At 35.7% G+C, this 19,178-nt stretch overlaps 1 protein-coding gene across 3 annotated transcripts in view; it reads left to right on the forward strand.

Moving 5' to 3' along the window:
• The window catches only part of MRPS35 (mitochondrial ribosomal protein S35), a 43,715-nt gene that overhangs the window by 10,471 nt on the left and 14,066 nt on the right, over positions 1-19,178 (forward strand). For 2 of the 3 annotated variants that reach the window (XM_032432731.1, XM_032432732.1), the window contains exons 5-7: positions 6,118-6,257; positions 12,947-13,056; positions 15,309-15,378. In XM_032432731.1, the coding sequence (XP_032288622.1) occupies positions 6,118-6,257; positions 12,947-13,056; positions 15,309-15,378 (320 nt within the window). The remainder of the gene's footprint in view (positions 1-6,117; positions 6,258-12,946; positions 13,057-15,308; positions 15,379-19,178) is intronic. The other variant, XM_032432733.1, reaches the window with a different exon arrangement.

A 19,178-nucleotide genomic window follows, 5' to 3' on the forward strand; every position in this document is an offset into this window, starting at 1 on the left:
CAAGGATACTATAAGAAGTATTACAGGCCAAATTCCTTTATTAACACTGATACAAAAATCCTCAACAAAATATTACTAAACCAAATTTAACAGTACATTAAGAATATCATGTCAGATCAAGTGGGATTTATTTCAGGGATGCAAGGATGGTCCAACATAAAAATCAGTCAATGTGATATATCACATTAACAAAACAAAATTAGAAGAAAACATAGGCAGTAAGCTCCTTGACATGGGTCTTGGCAGTGATTTTTGGATTTGATACCAATAGCAAAGGCAACAAAAGCAAAAATAAACAGGTGGGACTACATCAAACTATAGAGCTACTGCACAGCAAAGAAAACCATTGACAAAAGGAAAGGGCAACCTACAGAATGGGAGAAAATATTTGCAAACCTCGGGTCAGAGGTTAATATCCAAAATATAAAAAGAATTCATGCAACTCAATAGCAGAAAATCCCAGACAATCCAATTAAAAAATAAGCAGAGGATTGGAAGAATTAATATTGTTAAAATGTTCATACTATCCAAATCAAACTACAGATTGAATATAATCCGGATTAAAATACCAACAGCATTTTTCACAGAACTAGAAGGAAGAATCCTAAAATTTGTATGGAACCACAAAAGTTCCTGAATAGCCAAACCAATCTTGAGAAAGACCAAAGCTGAAGGTATCAGTCTCAGATTTCAAGATATACGATAAGCTATAGTAATCAAAACAATATATCAGCGCAAAAATAGACACCTAAGTCAATGGAACAAGATAGAGAGCCCAGAAATAAGCCCACACTTAAATAGTCAATTCATGTATGACAAAGGAGGCAAGAATATGCAATGAGGAAAAGACAGTCTCTTTGATAAATGGTGCTGGGAAAATGGGACAGCTATATGCAAAAGAATGAAACTGGATCACTTTCTTATGCCACACAAAAATAAACTCAGAATGCATTAAAGTATACATAAAACATAAATGTGGACCTGAAATCATAAAACTGCTTAAAATATAGGCAGTTATTTCTTCGACATTGGTCATAGGAATATTTTTCTTGATATGTCTCCTTGGGAAGGGAAACAAAAGCAAAAATAAACTTGAGACCACCAAAATAAAAATCTTTTGCACAATGAAGGAAACCATCAACAAAATGAAAAGGCAACCTACTGAATGGGAGAAGGTATTTGCAAATGATATATCTAATAAGGGGTATATAAAATATATAAAGAACTTATACAACTCAACACCAAAGTAACCCAAATAATTTGATTTAAAAATGGGCAGAGGACCTGAATAGACATCTTTCCAAGGAAGACATACAGATCGTCAATGGACACATGAAAAGATGGATCAACGTCACTAATCATGGGAAGATTAGTGCAAATCAAAACCACAGGAGCTATTACCTCTCACCTGCTAGAAATGGCTATCATCAAGAAGGCAAGAGATACCAAGTGTTGGTGAAGATGTGGAGAAAAGGGAAACCCTTTTGTACTGTTGGCTAGAGATGTAAATTGGTATAGCCACTACAGGATATATATATATTCAAAAGAGGGGTGCCTGGGTGGCCCAGTTGGTTAAGCGACTGCCTTCGGCTCAGGTCATGATCCTGGAGTCCCCTGCTCAGCAGGGAGTTTACTTCTCCCTCTGACCCTCCCCCCACTCATGTGCTCTCTCTCTCTCTCTCATTCTTGCTCTCTCAAATGAATAAATAAGTTCTTTAAGGAAAAAAAAAAATGAAAACAAGGTATTGAAGAGATATCTGTACTCCTGTGTTCACTGCAGCATTATTTACTACAACCAAGAAATGAAAACAACCTAAGTTGGTGATTGGATAAAGAAGTGGTGTGTGTGTTTAATATTATTTCGTTATGAGAAGGAAGGACATCCTGCCATTTGTGACAACATAGATGGGCCTTCAGGGCGTTACGCTAAATGAAATAAGACAGAGAAAGACGATTAGGTTATGATTTCACTTACATGTGAAATCTAAAAAAGCTGAACTCAGAATAGTAGGGACTGAGAGGTGAGGGGGAAGGGAGATGTTGGTCAAAGAATGCAAACTTCCAGTTTTATGATAAGTTTTGGGGATCTAGCCTACAGAATAGTGATTATAGTTATTAATACTGTTATATAACTGAAAGTTGCTAAGCGAATAGATCTTTAATATTCTTACCACAGAAAGAAAGGGTAATTACGTGACACTGGTGTTAGCTAGTGTTATGATTGTAATCATTTTGCAATATACATAAGTGCATCTAATCAACATATTGTATACATTAAACTTACACAATGTTTTATGTCAAGTATATCTCAAGATGGAGGAACAAAACCTCATTTTTAATATATTAAATCGCCTTATATTCTGAGTCATTGCTAGTTTCTCCTTTTTTTAGAAAAATTTTCAAGTTTTCAGTGAATTGTTAAGATGTCAAATCTGCAAATTCTTTTTTTTTTTTTTGCAGACTACTCTACAAGTGGCTATGAATAAAAATAGAACCAGAAATCATAGTCCTTGTTCAGGTAGGTTAGGGACTTCATTGTTACATTATAGATAGCACATACATAAAAAGACTGAAGAAAATATTGCAGAGTATTGCCAGTAGATATAAATCAATATAATCCAAACAAGATAATGTAGAAAGATGCTGAGTAGAACAGTCAGTGGAATCAGTAATGGGATACTTTGCAGAGAGTTTTCTTGAAATTGTTTAAAATAAGAACTTCATAGTGATACATAGATGTGGTAACATCAAGTAGCAGAAAGCTGATGATGAAAAGCAATAATCTTATATTTCTCCTTTCCCACCTGGCCCCTCATTTTAGAAGTGTTCTCTTTTAATCATTGTTTAGGTCTGATAATTACTTGCTGAGAGTGTATTTGCTTATTTTTCCATATAGTCTCTTTCTGTATATTTATATTCTTTCTCTATATTTTATATATGTTTAGTTATATTAGTATATATATTTTTTTGTATACATGTATAAGATGGAAGTAATCACCAGACCACGATTATATCTCCAGTTCTAAATTTATTGAGTTTGAACAATATTTATTGATTCCTAGATATAAACAGATTTCACTCACTTATTCCCTTCTTTTTAAGATTTATTTATTTGAGAGAGAGAGAGATCAGAGGGGAGGGAGAGAGGGAGAGGGAAAGAGAAACTCAAGCAGACTGCGCTGAGTGCAAAGCCTCACAGGGGGCTCGGGATCTCATGACCCTGAGATCATGACCTGAGCCAAAAACCCAAGAGTCGGATGCTTAACTGACTGCCACCCAGACACCCCTGACTCACTTATTCTTTCTCCTTCCCACATGCACAGAGGTAAAGGCAAAGAACTTTTTTTTTCATAGTTTTATGAGTGTTTTCATACATATACATATTCTGGCTCAATTTCTGATCTAATTTGCATTGGACTACATACAGAAGAAGGACATTGGAATTGTTTTAGGTTCACAGCTGTTAGTGATTGGTTGTGTAGTTTAATTCAAGAGTTAGTACCTTTGGATGAATTCTTAAATTCATGCTAATTAAGAAGGAGATGTATAAATGCTCAGTACACTTGTTAAGGCTTTTCAGGAAAGAAAATGAAATCTAAAAACTCTTGACAGGCAGCCTGATATTGCTAGAAGGAGAAATAGTATAGTGATCATGATTATGATGAAATTTGAGCTTTTGGAAGGGCCTTTTATTGAAAAACATAAGGAAGAGATAAAGAAGTCCTAAAAAGTAGGAAGAATGACCTTACTCTTGAAATGAGGGAAGAGCAATCTTTCCTATCTCCTTTCATGTATGTGGCCTTCTTTTTGGGTTAGTAGGATGCATTTCTGTCCTTTTAGATTGTATGTTTCTATTTTCACTGGTGCCTGGTGATAGACTGATGCTGATCATTATTCCAAATTTGTACCCTGTTTGGCACAAAACATGTGTCACTTTTTGATCCTTTGTGAAGCCAGTTAAGGAATGTATTACACTGTGATAAATCTCATTTTTCTCCTTTTTAAGCATTATTTTTAAATGTGCATTTATAGTACAGAAACTGGGTTTTTTAATGAGGTCTTTCTAAAATACTTCATAATTCTTAAATGAAAGGCTTTCATATAGCACATTCAGAAGAGTAGCATTATAATTTAAGTATTTAAGTAAGTGCTTTAATCTTTCTTTAATTTTGTCTTTACACTTTTGCCAGCCTCTAGATTTAGATTGTATCTTCCAAATAACTCAAAGGCTTTTAAACTATTTCTTCTCAATTTTCTTTCAAAGTAGGTCAGTTCAGATTTTATATCTAACTTGCAAGTGGAAAATCTGAAGCACAGGAAAGTTAGGTAATTTACCCAAACTTTAATAATCTGGTCGAAGTTAAGTAAAAACCAAGGTCCTCCGAAGTCTAGTCTATTGCTCTACCTATCAGATGAATAGGGGTCTATTATGTACTTTCCAGTTGGCTGTATTTTTTAGACATATAATCCGGTAATTTAAAAGTTGTAATTATCATCTGGTTATTGAAATGACTTACTCACAGTTATAAAAAATAAAAGACTCAGTACAAACCCAAGAACTCATAAAATTCTCCAGACTCGTCTCTCTTATAAAGTGCTTGGCAGTGTTGCATCTCATAGTGCAGGATATTGGAATTATTCCATGATGGGAATAAAATTTAACTTCAGTAATCATGCCCTTTTCATTTTATTTAAATGTCAGAATGTTCTTAATTGCAGAGATACTTCTTTCCCCTCAAAGTGTGTGAGTATGGCTCTCTTAAGCAGTGTGTTTAGGGAATGGTGTGAGCTATACTTAATTTGCTAACATATATTTAGTTGTAGATCTTGGAGAGTCTCTGTAACCCAGAATGACATTTTGCTGACTGATATTAAAGTCTAAAAGAGAGCTAAATATAGTACCTACTGTAAGAAAATTGTTACCCCTAGGAAGTGTTACTGACAAAGTACCTTTCACTGCCCCTACATCATCACATGGAAGAGTTCCCGCATGTGCCTGTGCCTGTGACCAGCCTCTCCTGCAGTCGTGCTTTTTGGAGAAAGCACAGACCCCGTGAGGTTTAATGTGTTTGACCTAAGAAACCAATTACTTTTAGGTATTCTTAGAATGAGGTTTTTAAGGAGTGAAATTTCCATGGTGGGGACCTGATAGTGCCAGAAGTTTTCATTTCAAGCTGAGAGCCCTCTACCACACTAACTTTATAGGAATAGGGCAGAAGGAAATCAGCTACCTTCTTATGTAGTCCCTCAATACAGATAGCTGTAGGACATGCTGGGAGCTCTTTTCCTTTTAAGTCCCATCTCCCCTACCCCCCACCACTTGAGGCCTGAGTTGATATCTCTGTGCTGTGGGGATAGATTGATGCGCCACTTTCTTGTTCACAGTGCTTGGAACTCTCTCTTGGTGGCCCAGTTCTCAGAGCCAGTCCAGCCTCCCCTCTAGGCTAGTCGTGTTGCCTGAATATGAGGACAAGTCTGTTCCTCTTTCCATTTAGCCCCATTGGCACAGAAGTCACATAGAGGAAACATGAATTACTGTAAGGATCTATTTAATAATGCCCTAGACATTTGTACCTGTTCAGTTTGAGGCCCTGTTCAACTCAATTTCTGAGAGAATGTAGACCATATCTCACTTTGTTCTAAGAGCTTTTTCAGAGCTTCTTTCAGTTCCCCTCAGTAGACCTTTGGTAACTTTCATTTGGGAATTAATTACTATTAACTGTTGCTTTTTTCAAAAACAGTAACGCTCTGAGCACTATGAACTGTTTGCTTTCAGTTGGTGAGGGGGACTTAAACTGTCCCATAATGGAGTATGTGCAAAGCTATAATAAGCTTCCATCAAGTCATAGTTCCTTTTTAACCTAACTTACTGCTCCCCACCAAACTCAAGCTACCTAAATCATTCATTTAATTACATTCCCTAATTAGGATTCATCTAAGAAGAAAAGGGATAAAGGATGATGATGTGTTTGTGAAGTGCAGAAGGGAGTCTGTTCTTTCATTTCATGTAACTCTAGAGTCATCTCCCTCAATAATTTGGTTTTGTCTGGTAGCACACATTGCAGTGAGAATTTACTGGGCAAAACTATATTTGAGATAATTTTTCTTAATTCTCAGATTTCTGCACTGAGTGGCCAGCTGCACTGGACAGTGATGAGAAATGCGAGAAGCATTTTCCCATTGAAATTGACACAACCGATTATGTTTCAGCCGGACCATCTATTCGAAACCCCAGAGCACGAGTAGTAACCTTAAGGGTAAGAAATATTTTTTAAAAAGTAAGAATTATTATAATACATTATTTCAAAATAGCATTTTGTATGTATGATTATAAAACTGATATTATCATAGAAAATTTGTGAAATATGAGTTTTAAAGTATTAAATAAAATTGCCTATAATTCTACCACTTATAAATAACCTTGACTACTGGAGTTCATTTTAGTATATATAGTCAACCTTTGTGTATATTAGTAGGATGATACCATATTTGGTTAGTTATCTGCTCTTTTTTATTTAACAATATGAATTAAAAATTTTCCAAGGTTATTAAACATTCTTTAATTTTTTTATTGAAGTTTAGTTGACATACATTACTACATTAATTCCAGGTGTACAACCTAATGACAATTATATACGTTACAAAATACTCACTATGGTAAGTTTAGTTACCATCAGTCACCATACAAAGTTATCAGGCTGTAATATTATTTTAATTTTTTAAAATTATTTTTAAGTAATCTCCATACCCGTGTGGGGCTTGAACTCACAACCCCGAGATCAAGAGTCACATGCTCTCCTGACTAAGCCAGCCAGGTGTCCCTCTTTAATATTATTTTTAATGGCTACATAGGATAACATGTAAATCAGGGTCTGTTCTGTGCTAAGAGAGTGTTTGAGGTTGGGGGTGAACATTGATACATAGTAAGAGACTGAAATCTGAAAGTTCAGGCTTTTTGTTCACTCTTTTCAGAGATTTCTTAGGAAATAAATGATAAATAATAGTGGTTTTATTTCCCTTTTCTAAATATCTATAGCTTGTTTTTTCTTTTCTTTTTGTCTTTTTCATTAGATGAAATTTCTAAAATAATGTTTATGTAGTCCCTTATGCTGTTCTGTACTTCAATGGGTGTGCCTCTGGTTTTTAGCCTCTAAGTATAAACTGGTATTCAGCTTGAGATAATAGCCTCTATTATGTTAATGATGTGTCCTGTTCCTATAGCATTTTTGAGATGATCTCCTTTGAGTTATTGTAGTAATGAATTATACTGTTAGGTTTTCAATTACTGAAGTGTTCTGAACCCTGATTATTTCATAGTACATCATTCTTTTACTTTACTGTGGGTTTGCTTTGTTAGCATTTTATTTAGGATCGTTTGTCCTCATCTCATATTGCTTTGGAGAAACATTAAATCCTCGCTCTTTCTCATCAAGAGCATGCCACATACCATTGCACTTCCAGGTGTCTTGCTGTAGTAACTTCCAAGTTAGTATTTGAAACCACTGTTAGTTTCCTCCGGTAAGAGTCTTGATCCACATGGCATAGCTTTCTCACAGAGCAGTCATAGAGCATTTACCTGATGGGTTTTTTTTTTTTTAACTAAAAAGGTTTGAGATTTATAAAAAAGTTTCAAGGATAGTTCACATCAGATTTCTCATGTTAACATCTTTATTATTGTGGTACATTTATTACAACTGAGCCAATATTGATACATTAATAAAGTTCATACTTCATTCAGATTTTCTTTTTAAAGATTTTATTTATTTATTTGAGAGAGCATGCACTAGAGAGAACATGAGTTCCGGGGGCACGGGAGAGGGAGAGGCAGGCTCTCCACTGAACAGGGAGCCCTGTTGACACCAGGCTCTATCCCAGGACCCTGGGATCCTGATCTGAGCCAAAGGCAGATGCTCAACGGACTGAGCCACCCAGGAGCCCCTACTCAGATTTCTTTAGGCACCTCTTGGCTGTGGTGGTTTCTCAGAATTTCCTTGTTTTTGGTGACCTTGACAGTTTTGAGAAGTACTGGTTATGTATTTTATGGAATGTACTTCATTTTAGATTGGTTTGATGTTCTTCGCATGCTTAGACTGGTATGTGTTTTTGGGAGGAAAACTTCACCAGTAAAGTGCCATTTTCATCACATCATAGCAAGGGTAGAGGCTCCTAACATGCCATTACTAATGGTGAAGCCTTGATCACCTGGCTGAGGTACTGTTCGCAAGTTTTCTTCACTATGAAAGTACTCTTTTTTTCTTTCTTTCTGAACTGTACCCTTTAGAAGGAAGTCACTATGCATAGCCCATACTTACGGAGGAATTAACAGTTATGCTACACCTCCTGCAGGGAGAAATATCACATAAATTGTTTGTAATTCTTCCATATGGGTGATTTGTCTGTTTTCTTCCATTTATCTGTTTATTCAACCATTTATATCAGTATGGACTCAGATTATTTTAGCATTTGGATTATAATCCAATAATACATTATTTTGTTGCTCAAATTGTTCCAGTTTGGGCCATTGATAACGCTTTCAGTTGGCTACTCTGTTACTTTGCAGTGCCCCATCATTTGTTTTTAAATACTTTTTATTTTTTGGCACCACCGAATGCTCCAGGCTTAAAATACGCATTCCCTATCCCAGTCCTAGTATCAGCCATTTCTCTGGGGAGCCTTGACTAATGTACTTTTGATTCATCTATTCTGGAGGATGACTGCCCCCTTTTTGAGATGCCTTCCAGGACCCTCAAAAAATTAGTTTTTGTACTCCATGTAGTGTGTATTTCAAATCAGAACAGTCCATGTGTGGGGCGCTTGAGTGGCTTAGTTGGTTAAGCGACTGCCTTCGGCTAGGGTCATGAGGGATCAAGTTCTGCATCGGGCTCCTTGCTCAATGGGGAGCCTGCTTTTCCCTCTGCTCATGCATGCTCTATCCCTCCCTCTCTCTCTTTCTTTCTCAAATAAGTAAAATCTTAAAAAAAAAAAAAAAAAAGGACCATTCCATGTGGACTGCAAAAATATGTTGACAGTCTCTGCAACCATTTTTACACTGTAAGGTAACAAATAGATAAACTTCAATTTCTAGAAATTTTTCAGGGATACACCAGTGTTTGATTTGTAATTTTCTTTCTTTGCTAGATTTTGGTATCAGGATTGTGCCTTCTTTATGAAATAAATTTACGAAGCTTGTCAGCCTTTTTTTATTCCCTAGAATAGTTTAAATAGCAATATATTTATGTGTTTAGAGAAATTTAAAATATTTAAAATCACAAAAGACAATACATGTTTAGTGTATAAATTTTAGAAAATCTAGATAAAAGTTAAAAAAAACCAAACCTTAATATTCTGCTTGGCCAACACTCCACAGGTTAATATAAAGTACCTAGGGAGTGAGGCGCCGGGCTCATTCAGTCAAAGGAGCGTGTGACTCTTGATCTCAGGGATGTGAGTTTGAGCCCCTTGGGTGTAGAGATTACCTAAAAATAAAAAAAAAATTTTTTTTTAAGTACTTAGGGGTAATTAATATCTGATATATTTTTAATAACTTAGTAAATGTTGCCTCTTGTTAATAATAATGATAATAATAACAACCGTTGTTGAGCTCTCTGTTAGGTGATAAAAAAATCTCTGAGCTCAGAATCAGGAAATCTAGATTTTGCCTTACTTTTTGTGGGCCTTAGTCTTCAGTACCAGAATAGACATCTGGTTCCCTACTTGTTCTGTTTGCTTATTTTATTTTACATAAAAATAATCCGATTGCATTATTTGAAGTATACCACAAGATACCGCTTACCATATCAGGCCACCGTCCTCTCTTGTCTCCTTTTTGTCTTATGCTACGATGTGATACCTTCATCACTTCTTTGTGTTCTTTTCCCCTGACTCATGTCTGCCCTTCTTGGACTCTTTTCACTCTACCCACTGACGGTTGAAGCTCAGTGGTGGTGTCCTGAATGGTGTCATGTAGTTCAAGGGTAAAAGTAGGTAAAATAGTGGGACTAAAGCATGTGCATTCCGGCATGACTTTTTAAAATTTTTATTTATTTGGGGGTGAGGAGGGAGAGAGAGAGAGAGAGAGAGAATCCCAAGCAATCTCCATGCCCAGCGCAGAGCCCAATGTGAGGCTTGATCTCATGACCCCAAGATCGTGACCAAAATCAAGAGTCAGACGCTTAACCAGGCGCCCCCTGGCATGATTTAAAGTAATAATTGTGAAGCCAGTCAAATATTATAAAGTATTATATAAAGAGATACTCAAATTTTTAAATTCAGAGAAAGAAAGATGGTATCATATTTTTCTTGATACTCATAAAGGTAGTTCAGAATTAAAAACAACTTAATATTTGTGTAGGACTTTTCTTTAAAAATGTTTTCTTCTGTTTATTCTTATTTATTCCTGACAAAAGTCCTGTGAGTCCCTTCTGTTTTGTAAATGAGGAAACAGACAATAAGATCAAATGATTTGTTTAAGGTTGCTTAGCAAATAAAGTAGCAAATCTAGAAATCAAACCCAGGTCTTGTCTTTTGTATAGAACTATATAGTTCTTTAACTAACTGTACTGTGCTTCTAAATAGAGAAGATAGTTGACACAATTAGACATTTCTCAGTTTATGTAGCTTTTAATTAAAATATGGGCATTTGAAAATACATACACATAACCATGACCTCCTATGATTTGAAATGTCAGTGTTGTTTTGGGGATAATGTTAATAGTATGGAATTGATTCTTTAAAATGTAGCAAATTGAAAAAAGAAAAGTCCAAGAATTCTTTTGAATTCTGGGAAAAGAATGGTAGTGAATGCTGCTCAACTTCAGAGTCAGACTATTAGTCTAGGTTAAAGACTACAGTTTTGCAGTGCCTTTCAGTGCTAGCAGGTGGCGTGAGTGTACCACATAGCTCTTTCTAAAATATTTGAGTTTCTGGCATAAACTCTATATAATTTTTGAACATTAAAATGTTAAAGTGAATATAAGTTTTAAAGCAGTTACAATAATCAGCATTGCTGCCATTTTTTGGACTACTTACATAAAAGGCTAGAACACTTAAATTTTTTAAATGGTAAATTTTTAAATTTATTGATGAACACAACTACATTGAAGGGAGTTTTAAAAGGAAAAAATCATTCCATTCTCTTATTCTAATGTAAGAACTATTCTTTCTCTGTACTGTATCTGTATGCATGCATATGTACAAATATTTTTATAATTATAATGTAGATTCATTTTACTATTTTCTTATAAGTAATTCTTATTGTTAATAATCAGAATTATAGTAATTCTTATTTTATCCCTCAAGCTGATAACCTAGTTGTTGATACATGTTCTTTCCAGGGGACTGTGGTAATTTGCACTGCCTGCACATAGGACCATTCTGTTGGGTTGATACTTAATAGTCAATGTTTTTCCTGCATATGTTCTTTAAAAGTGTATTTCTAATTATTTATTTATTTCCTATATTTTCTGTAGTTCAAATAAAAATTCATGGTGCTTAAAAAAAATAATGTAGGGGCGCCTGGGTGGCTCAGTCGTTAAGCGTCTGCCTTCGGCTCAGGTCATGATCCCAGGGTCCTGGGATCGAGCCCTGCATCGGGCTCCCTGCTCCGCGGGAAGCCTGCTTCTCCCTCTCCCACTCCCCCTGCTTGTATTCCCTCTCTCGCTGTGTCTCTCTCTGTCAAATAAATAAATAAAATCTTTAAAAAAAAAAAAAATAATGTATCCTTTCTTTTTTCCATTTATGTGTTCATTCAACAAATACATGTCATATGTTATTTAAGTGGTAGGCCATTGCCAAAAATAGGACAGATACCATTCTTATCCTCAAGGGCTTGCCGTCTAGTGGGAAAAATGGAAAAATAAATAAGCTCTTATGCTATAATGTCTTAAGGGAGGTGCAGGGTTATTGAAGCTAGAGAGAAGTGGATGTGATTTTAAAATCTTAGTAACCTTCTTTTTTCTTCATATAGTTATGGATCTTTCTTATTCTTTAATGCTGTCCATGGAAAACAGTCTGTGGTTTACCTTATCTAACTGTATTCTAGTACCTAACCTATTTTTCTGTGTCAAGCCTAGTCATCTTTTAGATACCGTCAGCCCATGCCATAATTCTCTGCAAATTAAAAAGTGTGTTCATGTAGTCCAGCATTTTCCAAAATATATTTTAGGGAAGACTGATGCCATGAACTGTCCCTTGAAAAACAGAATATGAGGTCAAATAAATTTGGGAATTGTTACATGAGAACCCTGCATCTTGAAATTTCAGAATGCTCATTAGCATATTACCTCTTCTAAGAAATCCTTCTATAAAGAACCCAATTTAACTCCATATTTTCTGAATGTATTCAACAAAAATAGCCTTTTTAGAGAAATAATTCTTCTTGGCAGTCTCTGGGACTAGTATTAACATTTTGAGAAATGTTGAACTGAGTTATTTCAAATGTTTTGATCCTTCATGAACGCTGTATTCCAGCCTCCATGAGATATCTGTACCTTTTAAAATAAATACCCCTAAACTAGTTGCAATGATAAAGGTCTCATAATTGCATGGTGGAAATATGTTAAAGCCTTTTTGTTTTATCCATTTATTCTTATATTCCAGCTTTACTAATACTAATTGAGTTTAATTCTTAGTGCTACTCATAAGCTATAATTTCATTTATTTAAGAGATTTGTTATTGGTTCTTTCAGGAAAGGTGCTAATGCCCAGAACTTACGAAGAACTCGAAACAGTTTACTCCGCCTCTTTTTTTTCCCATAAGTAGGATAAGGCTTCATAATGCATGCCAGTTGCTAACTCTGTATAGACAAGAGTGCAGCTGCAGCGTGGCAAAAGTTCCTTTTTGGTTGGTTTAGCGCTAATATAAATAATATCGCTACTGTTTTTTTTTTTCACTAAACAAACTATCTGAAATAATTCTTTTCAAATAACTTTTTCTTGTATTTTTAAGGTTAAACTTTCCAGTTTGAATTTAGATGATCATGCAAAGAAAAAACTTATTAAACTTGTGGGAGAGCGGTACTGCAAGACTACAGATGTACTTACTATCAGAACAGACAGGTAAAGAAAAGTTCAGCAGAGGGGCGCCTGGGTGGCTCAGTCGGTTAAGCGGCTGCCTTCGGCTCGGGTCATGATCCCAGGGTCCTGGGATTGAGCCCCACGTCCGGCTCCCTGCTCAGCGGAGAGCCTGCTTCTCCCTCTCCCTCTGCCTGCCATTCTGCCTACTTGTGCTCTCTGTCTGTCGAATAAATAAATAAAATCTTAAAAAAAAAAAAGAAAGTTCAGCAGATGGTCATTGTGTTGTTTTATTGTCTTCTAGTCCCCTGGCAGTCCTTTTCTTAAGAAATGACATTGAAAATCGGGGTAGCCTTTTATATCAACTTTCATTAACGTATTAGGTCAGTGAAGTTGTCCAATTTATGTGTTTAATATCTTCACACTAGTCTACTGTTGATATCCTCTTTATGGACAATGGAGAGGCTTGCCTAACTGCCTTGTTAAATTATTGTTGTTATTTTTCAGTATTGATTCTAATATATCCATGCATATAAGACCCAGGGAAGATGTTAGAAGAGAACAAAAGTATGATTTGCTAGTGATTAAGGTTTAAACAGGTTTTTACAAAGTCAAAGATCTTACAGTTCAAAATTTAAATGATTAAATACGGAAATTTAATTTACCTAGGCAATTTTGTAAATAAGTATTTTAGTGAATTTACTTCATAAAGACAGTATTAAATTTATAAATTAGGTCATTTGAGGTGAAGATGGGTTATTGGTATGTTTTTACAAAAGGGTTATTTTATTTCTTTTTGTAGAAGGGGGAAGGGCAGAGGGGAAAGGGAGAGAGAGAATCTTAAGCAGGCTCCATGCCTAGCACGGAGCCCGACACGGGGCTTGATCTCATTACTCCAAGATCATGACCTGAGCAAAATCAAGAGTCAGACACTTAACCAACTGAGCCACCCAAGTGCCCCAGGGTTATTTTATTTCTATCTTATCATATTTGGCTGTTTCTAAATTATGTCAAAATATAAAGACCTGCCTTTAGAGAAAAGCAAATGGGAGATAAATCTTCTCTCCCTTCCTATTCCAATTTCAAAGCATTTGGAGGTGTCAATATCAATTAGGTTTTATATCCTCCTTCTTAGTGGTGGGAAGAAGAAGCATGGCATATATAAATGATTGCAACAATGTGGGGTGGAAAGAGCTTGGGAACCCTGGTTTCAGATTATTACTGTAGGGGGGAAAATAGATTGGAAATACATTAGTAATATTCTTTTTTAGTTTGTGCAACTTAAAAATACCTTTAAAATGTTGCTCTTTGAAATTCTATAAATATTTGACAATTTTTTTCCCCTAAGTTTTCAAGTGTCAGTGTGTGTGTGCTTTATGGTAGCAACTATTTAGAGAACTATTAAACCTAAGTATAGAATAAGAGTACCATTAAAGTCATTTGTCACATGGGTTTTTTTTTTTTAAGGTTTTATTTATTTATTTGACAGAGAGGGAGAGAGGGAACACAAGCAGGGGGGGCGGGAGAGGGAGAAGCAGGCTTTCCATGGAGCAGGGAGCCCGATGCGGGGCTCGATCCCAGGACCCTGGGACCATGACCTGAGCTGAAGGCAGACGCTTAACCTTCTGAGCCATCCAGGCGCCCCTGTCATATGATGGTTTTATTTTATATTTAAAGAAATTGGAATTAATGATTTCCTTTTCTATATTATTTTATTAATCTAAAAGCTAAACTTGCCATCTCATATTTATGTAGAAGTTTTATCTAATATTAGGTCTTTAATTCCATTTTAAATACAGCAACTTCAATACAGCATTGAATAGTGTAGCTCATTTTTTAAAAACTTGGCTCTGGAGAAATCAAGATGAGCATTTTGATTAGCCTCTGTCATCAGTCTATCTCTGTTTTTAAAATGAACTCAGTAGATGCACTCACACTGTCCAGCAGACTGTTAGCCCTGAGATTGTAAAGGGCACCTGGATTGGACACAGTCATATTAAAAATAGTATAAAACTATTATCAGATACAAATAGCTCCATTAGTGATGAAAGCAAAGAGAATTAAAAAAAATACATACAAAATAAATCAAAGCAACACCAGTTTTCAATAACCTTAAGTGGTGACTGACGTAGACTTCTCTTAGTCCAAGAACACAATTTTCCTAAAGGTAGGATATTTCCTGAAGATAGGGAATACCTGAATATAAGTTATCCTTTGTATTTAGTATTTGTGTATTTTGCAAATTATTTTATGTACTGAATTTTTAAAATTTTGACTTCCCTCTCTTTCTCTTACAGGTGCCCTTTAAAGAGACAGAATTATGATTATGCAATGTATCTGCTAACAGTTTTATACCATGAGTCTTGGGTAAGTGATTGTGTGTGAATGTTTAATAATTTTGTCAGTGTAATTTAGATGGTGTTAACATTTCAAAACAGTCTGTGGCAAGTACTCAGTTGAGGGTTTAATGAGCCACTAAACTACGGATGTATGAAATGTTATAAATAACTTCTACTGACATTGAAATTGAGGACCTTGAAATAGATTACACAGTCCATCTCTGGACCTTACAGAAATCAGATGACTAAATGCCTTTAAAATTCAGTTTCTGTCTTTGGTTGGAAGATTTAAATTTTTTTTTTTTTCTTTCGTTTGACTTTGGCTGAAAGTTATCAAAGTTATGGAAGAGAGTTCATCTGTATAACTTGAGAATTTAGAATGCATCCTGCTGTTCAAATAAACTGCATAACAAAGCCCCAAAACTTTAAAGAAAGGTATTTTAAATATTTATTAAAATTTTTAGTTAATATATAGCCTTTTGTATGAACATTTCACTACATACATTAGGGACAGTTAAGGGCAATTAATTATTTAAATAGTATTAAAAATAGTCTTGTGTCTGACTGGGTTTATTGAGTTTTAATAGAAGCAATAGGGAAACAGACTTTTTCACTGAGTACAAACTTTCTAAGAGAGTCCTCTAAAGATGGAGTAGGCTGCCTTTTTTTTTTTTTTTTTTTTTTAAGATTTTATTTATTTGACAGAGCACAAGCAGAGGAAGAGAGAGGGAGAAGCAGGCTCCCTGCTAAGCAAGGAGCCTGATGTGGGACTCGGTCTCAGGACCCTGTGATCATGACCTGGGCCGAAGGCAGCCGCTTAACCAACTGAGCCACCCAGGCATCCTTGGGCTACTTTTAATAGGTAGAGAACGTTCCATCCGTTGGGTACTTAGTGGGATTATGGTGGTGAGAGGATCACTCTCTTTGGATAGGTAGTTGGATTAGATGCCCTTGGGAATCTCCTGCCATCCCAGAGATAATACAATTGAGTGAACACATGCGACCATTCTCCAGACTGCTCACAGCATTCCCTTCATATGAACAGTAAAACTGTAGCACAAGAGCATAAGTGGAAAATAAAAGAAAATAAAATTCTGTTACCAGGTTAGTAAAGAACAAAAAGTAGCTGGTAGCTTTTCTTCTTCTGAGGTATTCTAATTATCATAATTCATCCGGATTTTCTAGTTCCTGGCTTCAGGAGCAACATCATAATAGCAGTTAATCTCTCTTTCCTGTCAGTTGATTTTATAAATGCCTTTTTGGCTTAACATAATTAAGTTCTCTTTTGAACCAGCAACATGGCTGAATTAGCTACAGCTCTATGGCTGATCCTGAAAGAGTTAATATCAAACAATAAAAGCCAACCAGTTTTGAACCTCTTTTGCCAGCAGCCTGTAAAATGAATTTGCCCCAAAGGAAATGACAGGCATAACTAAATTCAGTGAAAGTTGACTTACTGGATTCTTTCTGTGGTTCCATGACATAGAATCCAAACAAGTTTGGATCCACGTAAGTGGTCTTTGATCTTTAATGCTAATTACTTTGATGCCAGAATAAGTAGCCACATACATCTGTCCTAAACAGATATAGTTAAAGAATTTCTATATTAAACTTGGCTCTTGATCCTTTCTAAATAAGTACCATCAGTGTAGAAGCTTTAAGAGAATGCAGATGAGCCGTGAAATTTTGCAGAGCTGGTGGAACAGAATTTTTATTGAATTGAAGTTCTTTTTTCCTTCACTTTCCTTCCTTGGAAATTCAGACTTGAAATTGATGTTACCACCTGGTATTTAATCAAATATTTTGAGGAGCCCCCTTTTAATCCATTTCTTTATTTTTTAACTAGTTTCAGAGTATTTAATACCTAAAAGTAAGCTGCTCTTGATTTTCTGGCTTTTTAACCTTTTTGTGGAGGTTACCTCTAAGTGTTGAGGGAAAAGTAGTTGGTAGTTTTATGTATCACACAATTTGGAAACTTCTATGAAAACGTGCTCATCTAGACCTCAGGATAAGGAATTTACTAGTGTATTCTATTCTAAACAGTTTAACTTTGGAAGTATCAAAGTAGACTTCAAAAAGCATAGATTTCACATACCATAGACTTCAAGCAATGTGTTAAAGAATGGTTATGGCACTGCTAGGAGGTGGTAAGAGACAGACACCCTAGACCATTTATCCTTCGGCAGTTCAAAGCAAAGAGAGTTTTAGAAATTTGTTTCAGTATTTCAGTATGACATGTTGTTAGCATAGGAGTGAGTTAAGCTTTATCCTGTGGAACCTGATAGACCTGGATGGATATGATGGATTTGAATTCCATTACTTCTTACTTATGTAGCTTTGGCCAGCCATTTGGCCTCTGAGGTTCAGTTTTCTTCTAAGGGTTTTTGGATAGAATTTGCATGAAATTTCTGGCAAGTAGTGGGCTCTCAGTAAATGGTGGCTATTAATATTGTTAATACTAAAAGGAAGAAAGATTTATCTTCAGATTTCAAATTCATTTATTCCCATTTACCTTGACAGAGATTTTAGGTAATCAGATCTGTGCCATGTTGTATTTGAATTTTTAGAACAGGTATCCTACTGAGCATTCTGACATGACTGATAATAACAAAACTTCCTAAATTTTAACATTGTTGCATGATATTCTTTAAACCTTCCACAAGTAATTTGGTTAAGCAATGATCAGATGAAACATTTTGCAAAATGATTTGCATAAAAGATAGACACTGGGGCAAGAAAAAAGCACTTACTTTAGAAAATGTAGAGATCTGAAATCAAATTCCAAGGGTTCTTGAATGATTTTGATATTTAATTACTAATAGTTCCTTTTTTAAATGTGAACTTTTGACTGTCTTATTTGGATTCCATGATAGTCTTATTGCCATTCAAAAATACATCTAGCTTTGGGGTGCCTGGGTGGCTCAGTCGTTAAGTGTCTGCCTTCGGCTCAGGTCATGATCCCAGGGTCCTGGGATCGAGCCCCACGTCAGACTCACTGCACGGCAGGAAGCCTGCTTCTCCCTCTCCCACTCCCCCTGCTTGTGTTCCCTCTCTCGCTGTGTCTCTGTCTTAATAAATAAGTCTTAAAAAAAAGAATACATCTAGCTTTGTAATAAATAGGTTCTTAAAAGTCATGTAACAAAAACTTCTGAGTCAGATAATTTCATTATCAGTAAGAGTTCATTTTTGAAGTAAAGAGATCATTTTAAAGTAAAGAGTTCAGGGGCGCCTGGGTGCCTCAGTAGGTTAAGCGTCTGTCTTCGGCTCAGTTCATGATCCTAGTCCTGGGATTGAGCCCCATGTCAGGCTCCCTGCTCAGTGGGGATCCTGCTTTTCCCTCTCTCTCTATCAAATAATAAAATTTTTTAAACAAAGAGTTCATTTTTAAAGGGGACCTTATCGCAAATATATCTGATAAAAATGAAGAGTCCTTTTGCAGCTCCATACTCACCATTTAATTTGTTGGTTTATGAGTTCATTGTGATGTGTGTGCTCACATACACATACATTTCCAGGTTATATTAAAGAACTCTTGAATGATGTTTGTAATGTTGTTACTCTTCCCTGCGTTCAACAATGATTTTGTTCTTGTGTACCAGGTACAGTGATAGGTATTGCTCGGACTATGAAAATGAAAGAGCCTCTGCCTTTAGGTACCTTTATTTCTGGAGAGAACCAGTGGTTATAATACAGTCTGTTTCACTCAGTAACGAAGGTAGGAACACAGTGCTGGGAGAGGCACCATTGAGGATTAATTCTCCCTGGAAGCTTCTTAAGAAGTGGTGACTGGTTTTGGAAGATAAGTAGGAGTATGTATTAGAGAAGTGG

Source organism: Phoca vitulina, unplaced genomic scaffold, assembly GCF_004348235.1.
Source record: "Phoca vitulina isolate PV1807 unplaced genomic scaffold, GSC_HSeal_1.0 scaffold49, whole genome shotgun sequence".
NCBI lineage: Eukaryota > Metazoa > Chordata > Mammalia > Carnivora > Phocidae > Phoca > Phoca vitulina.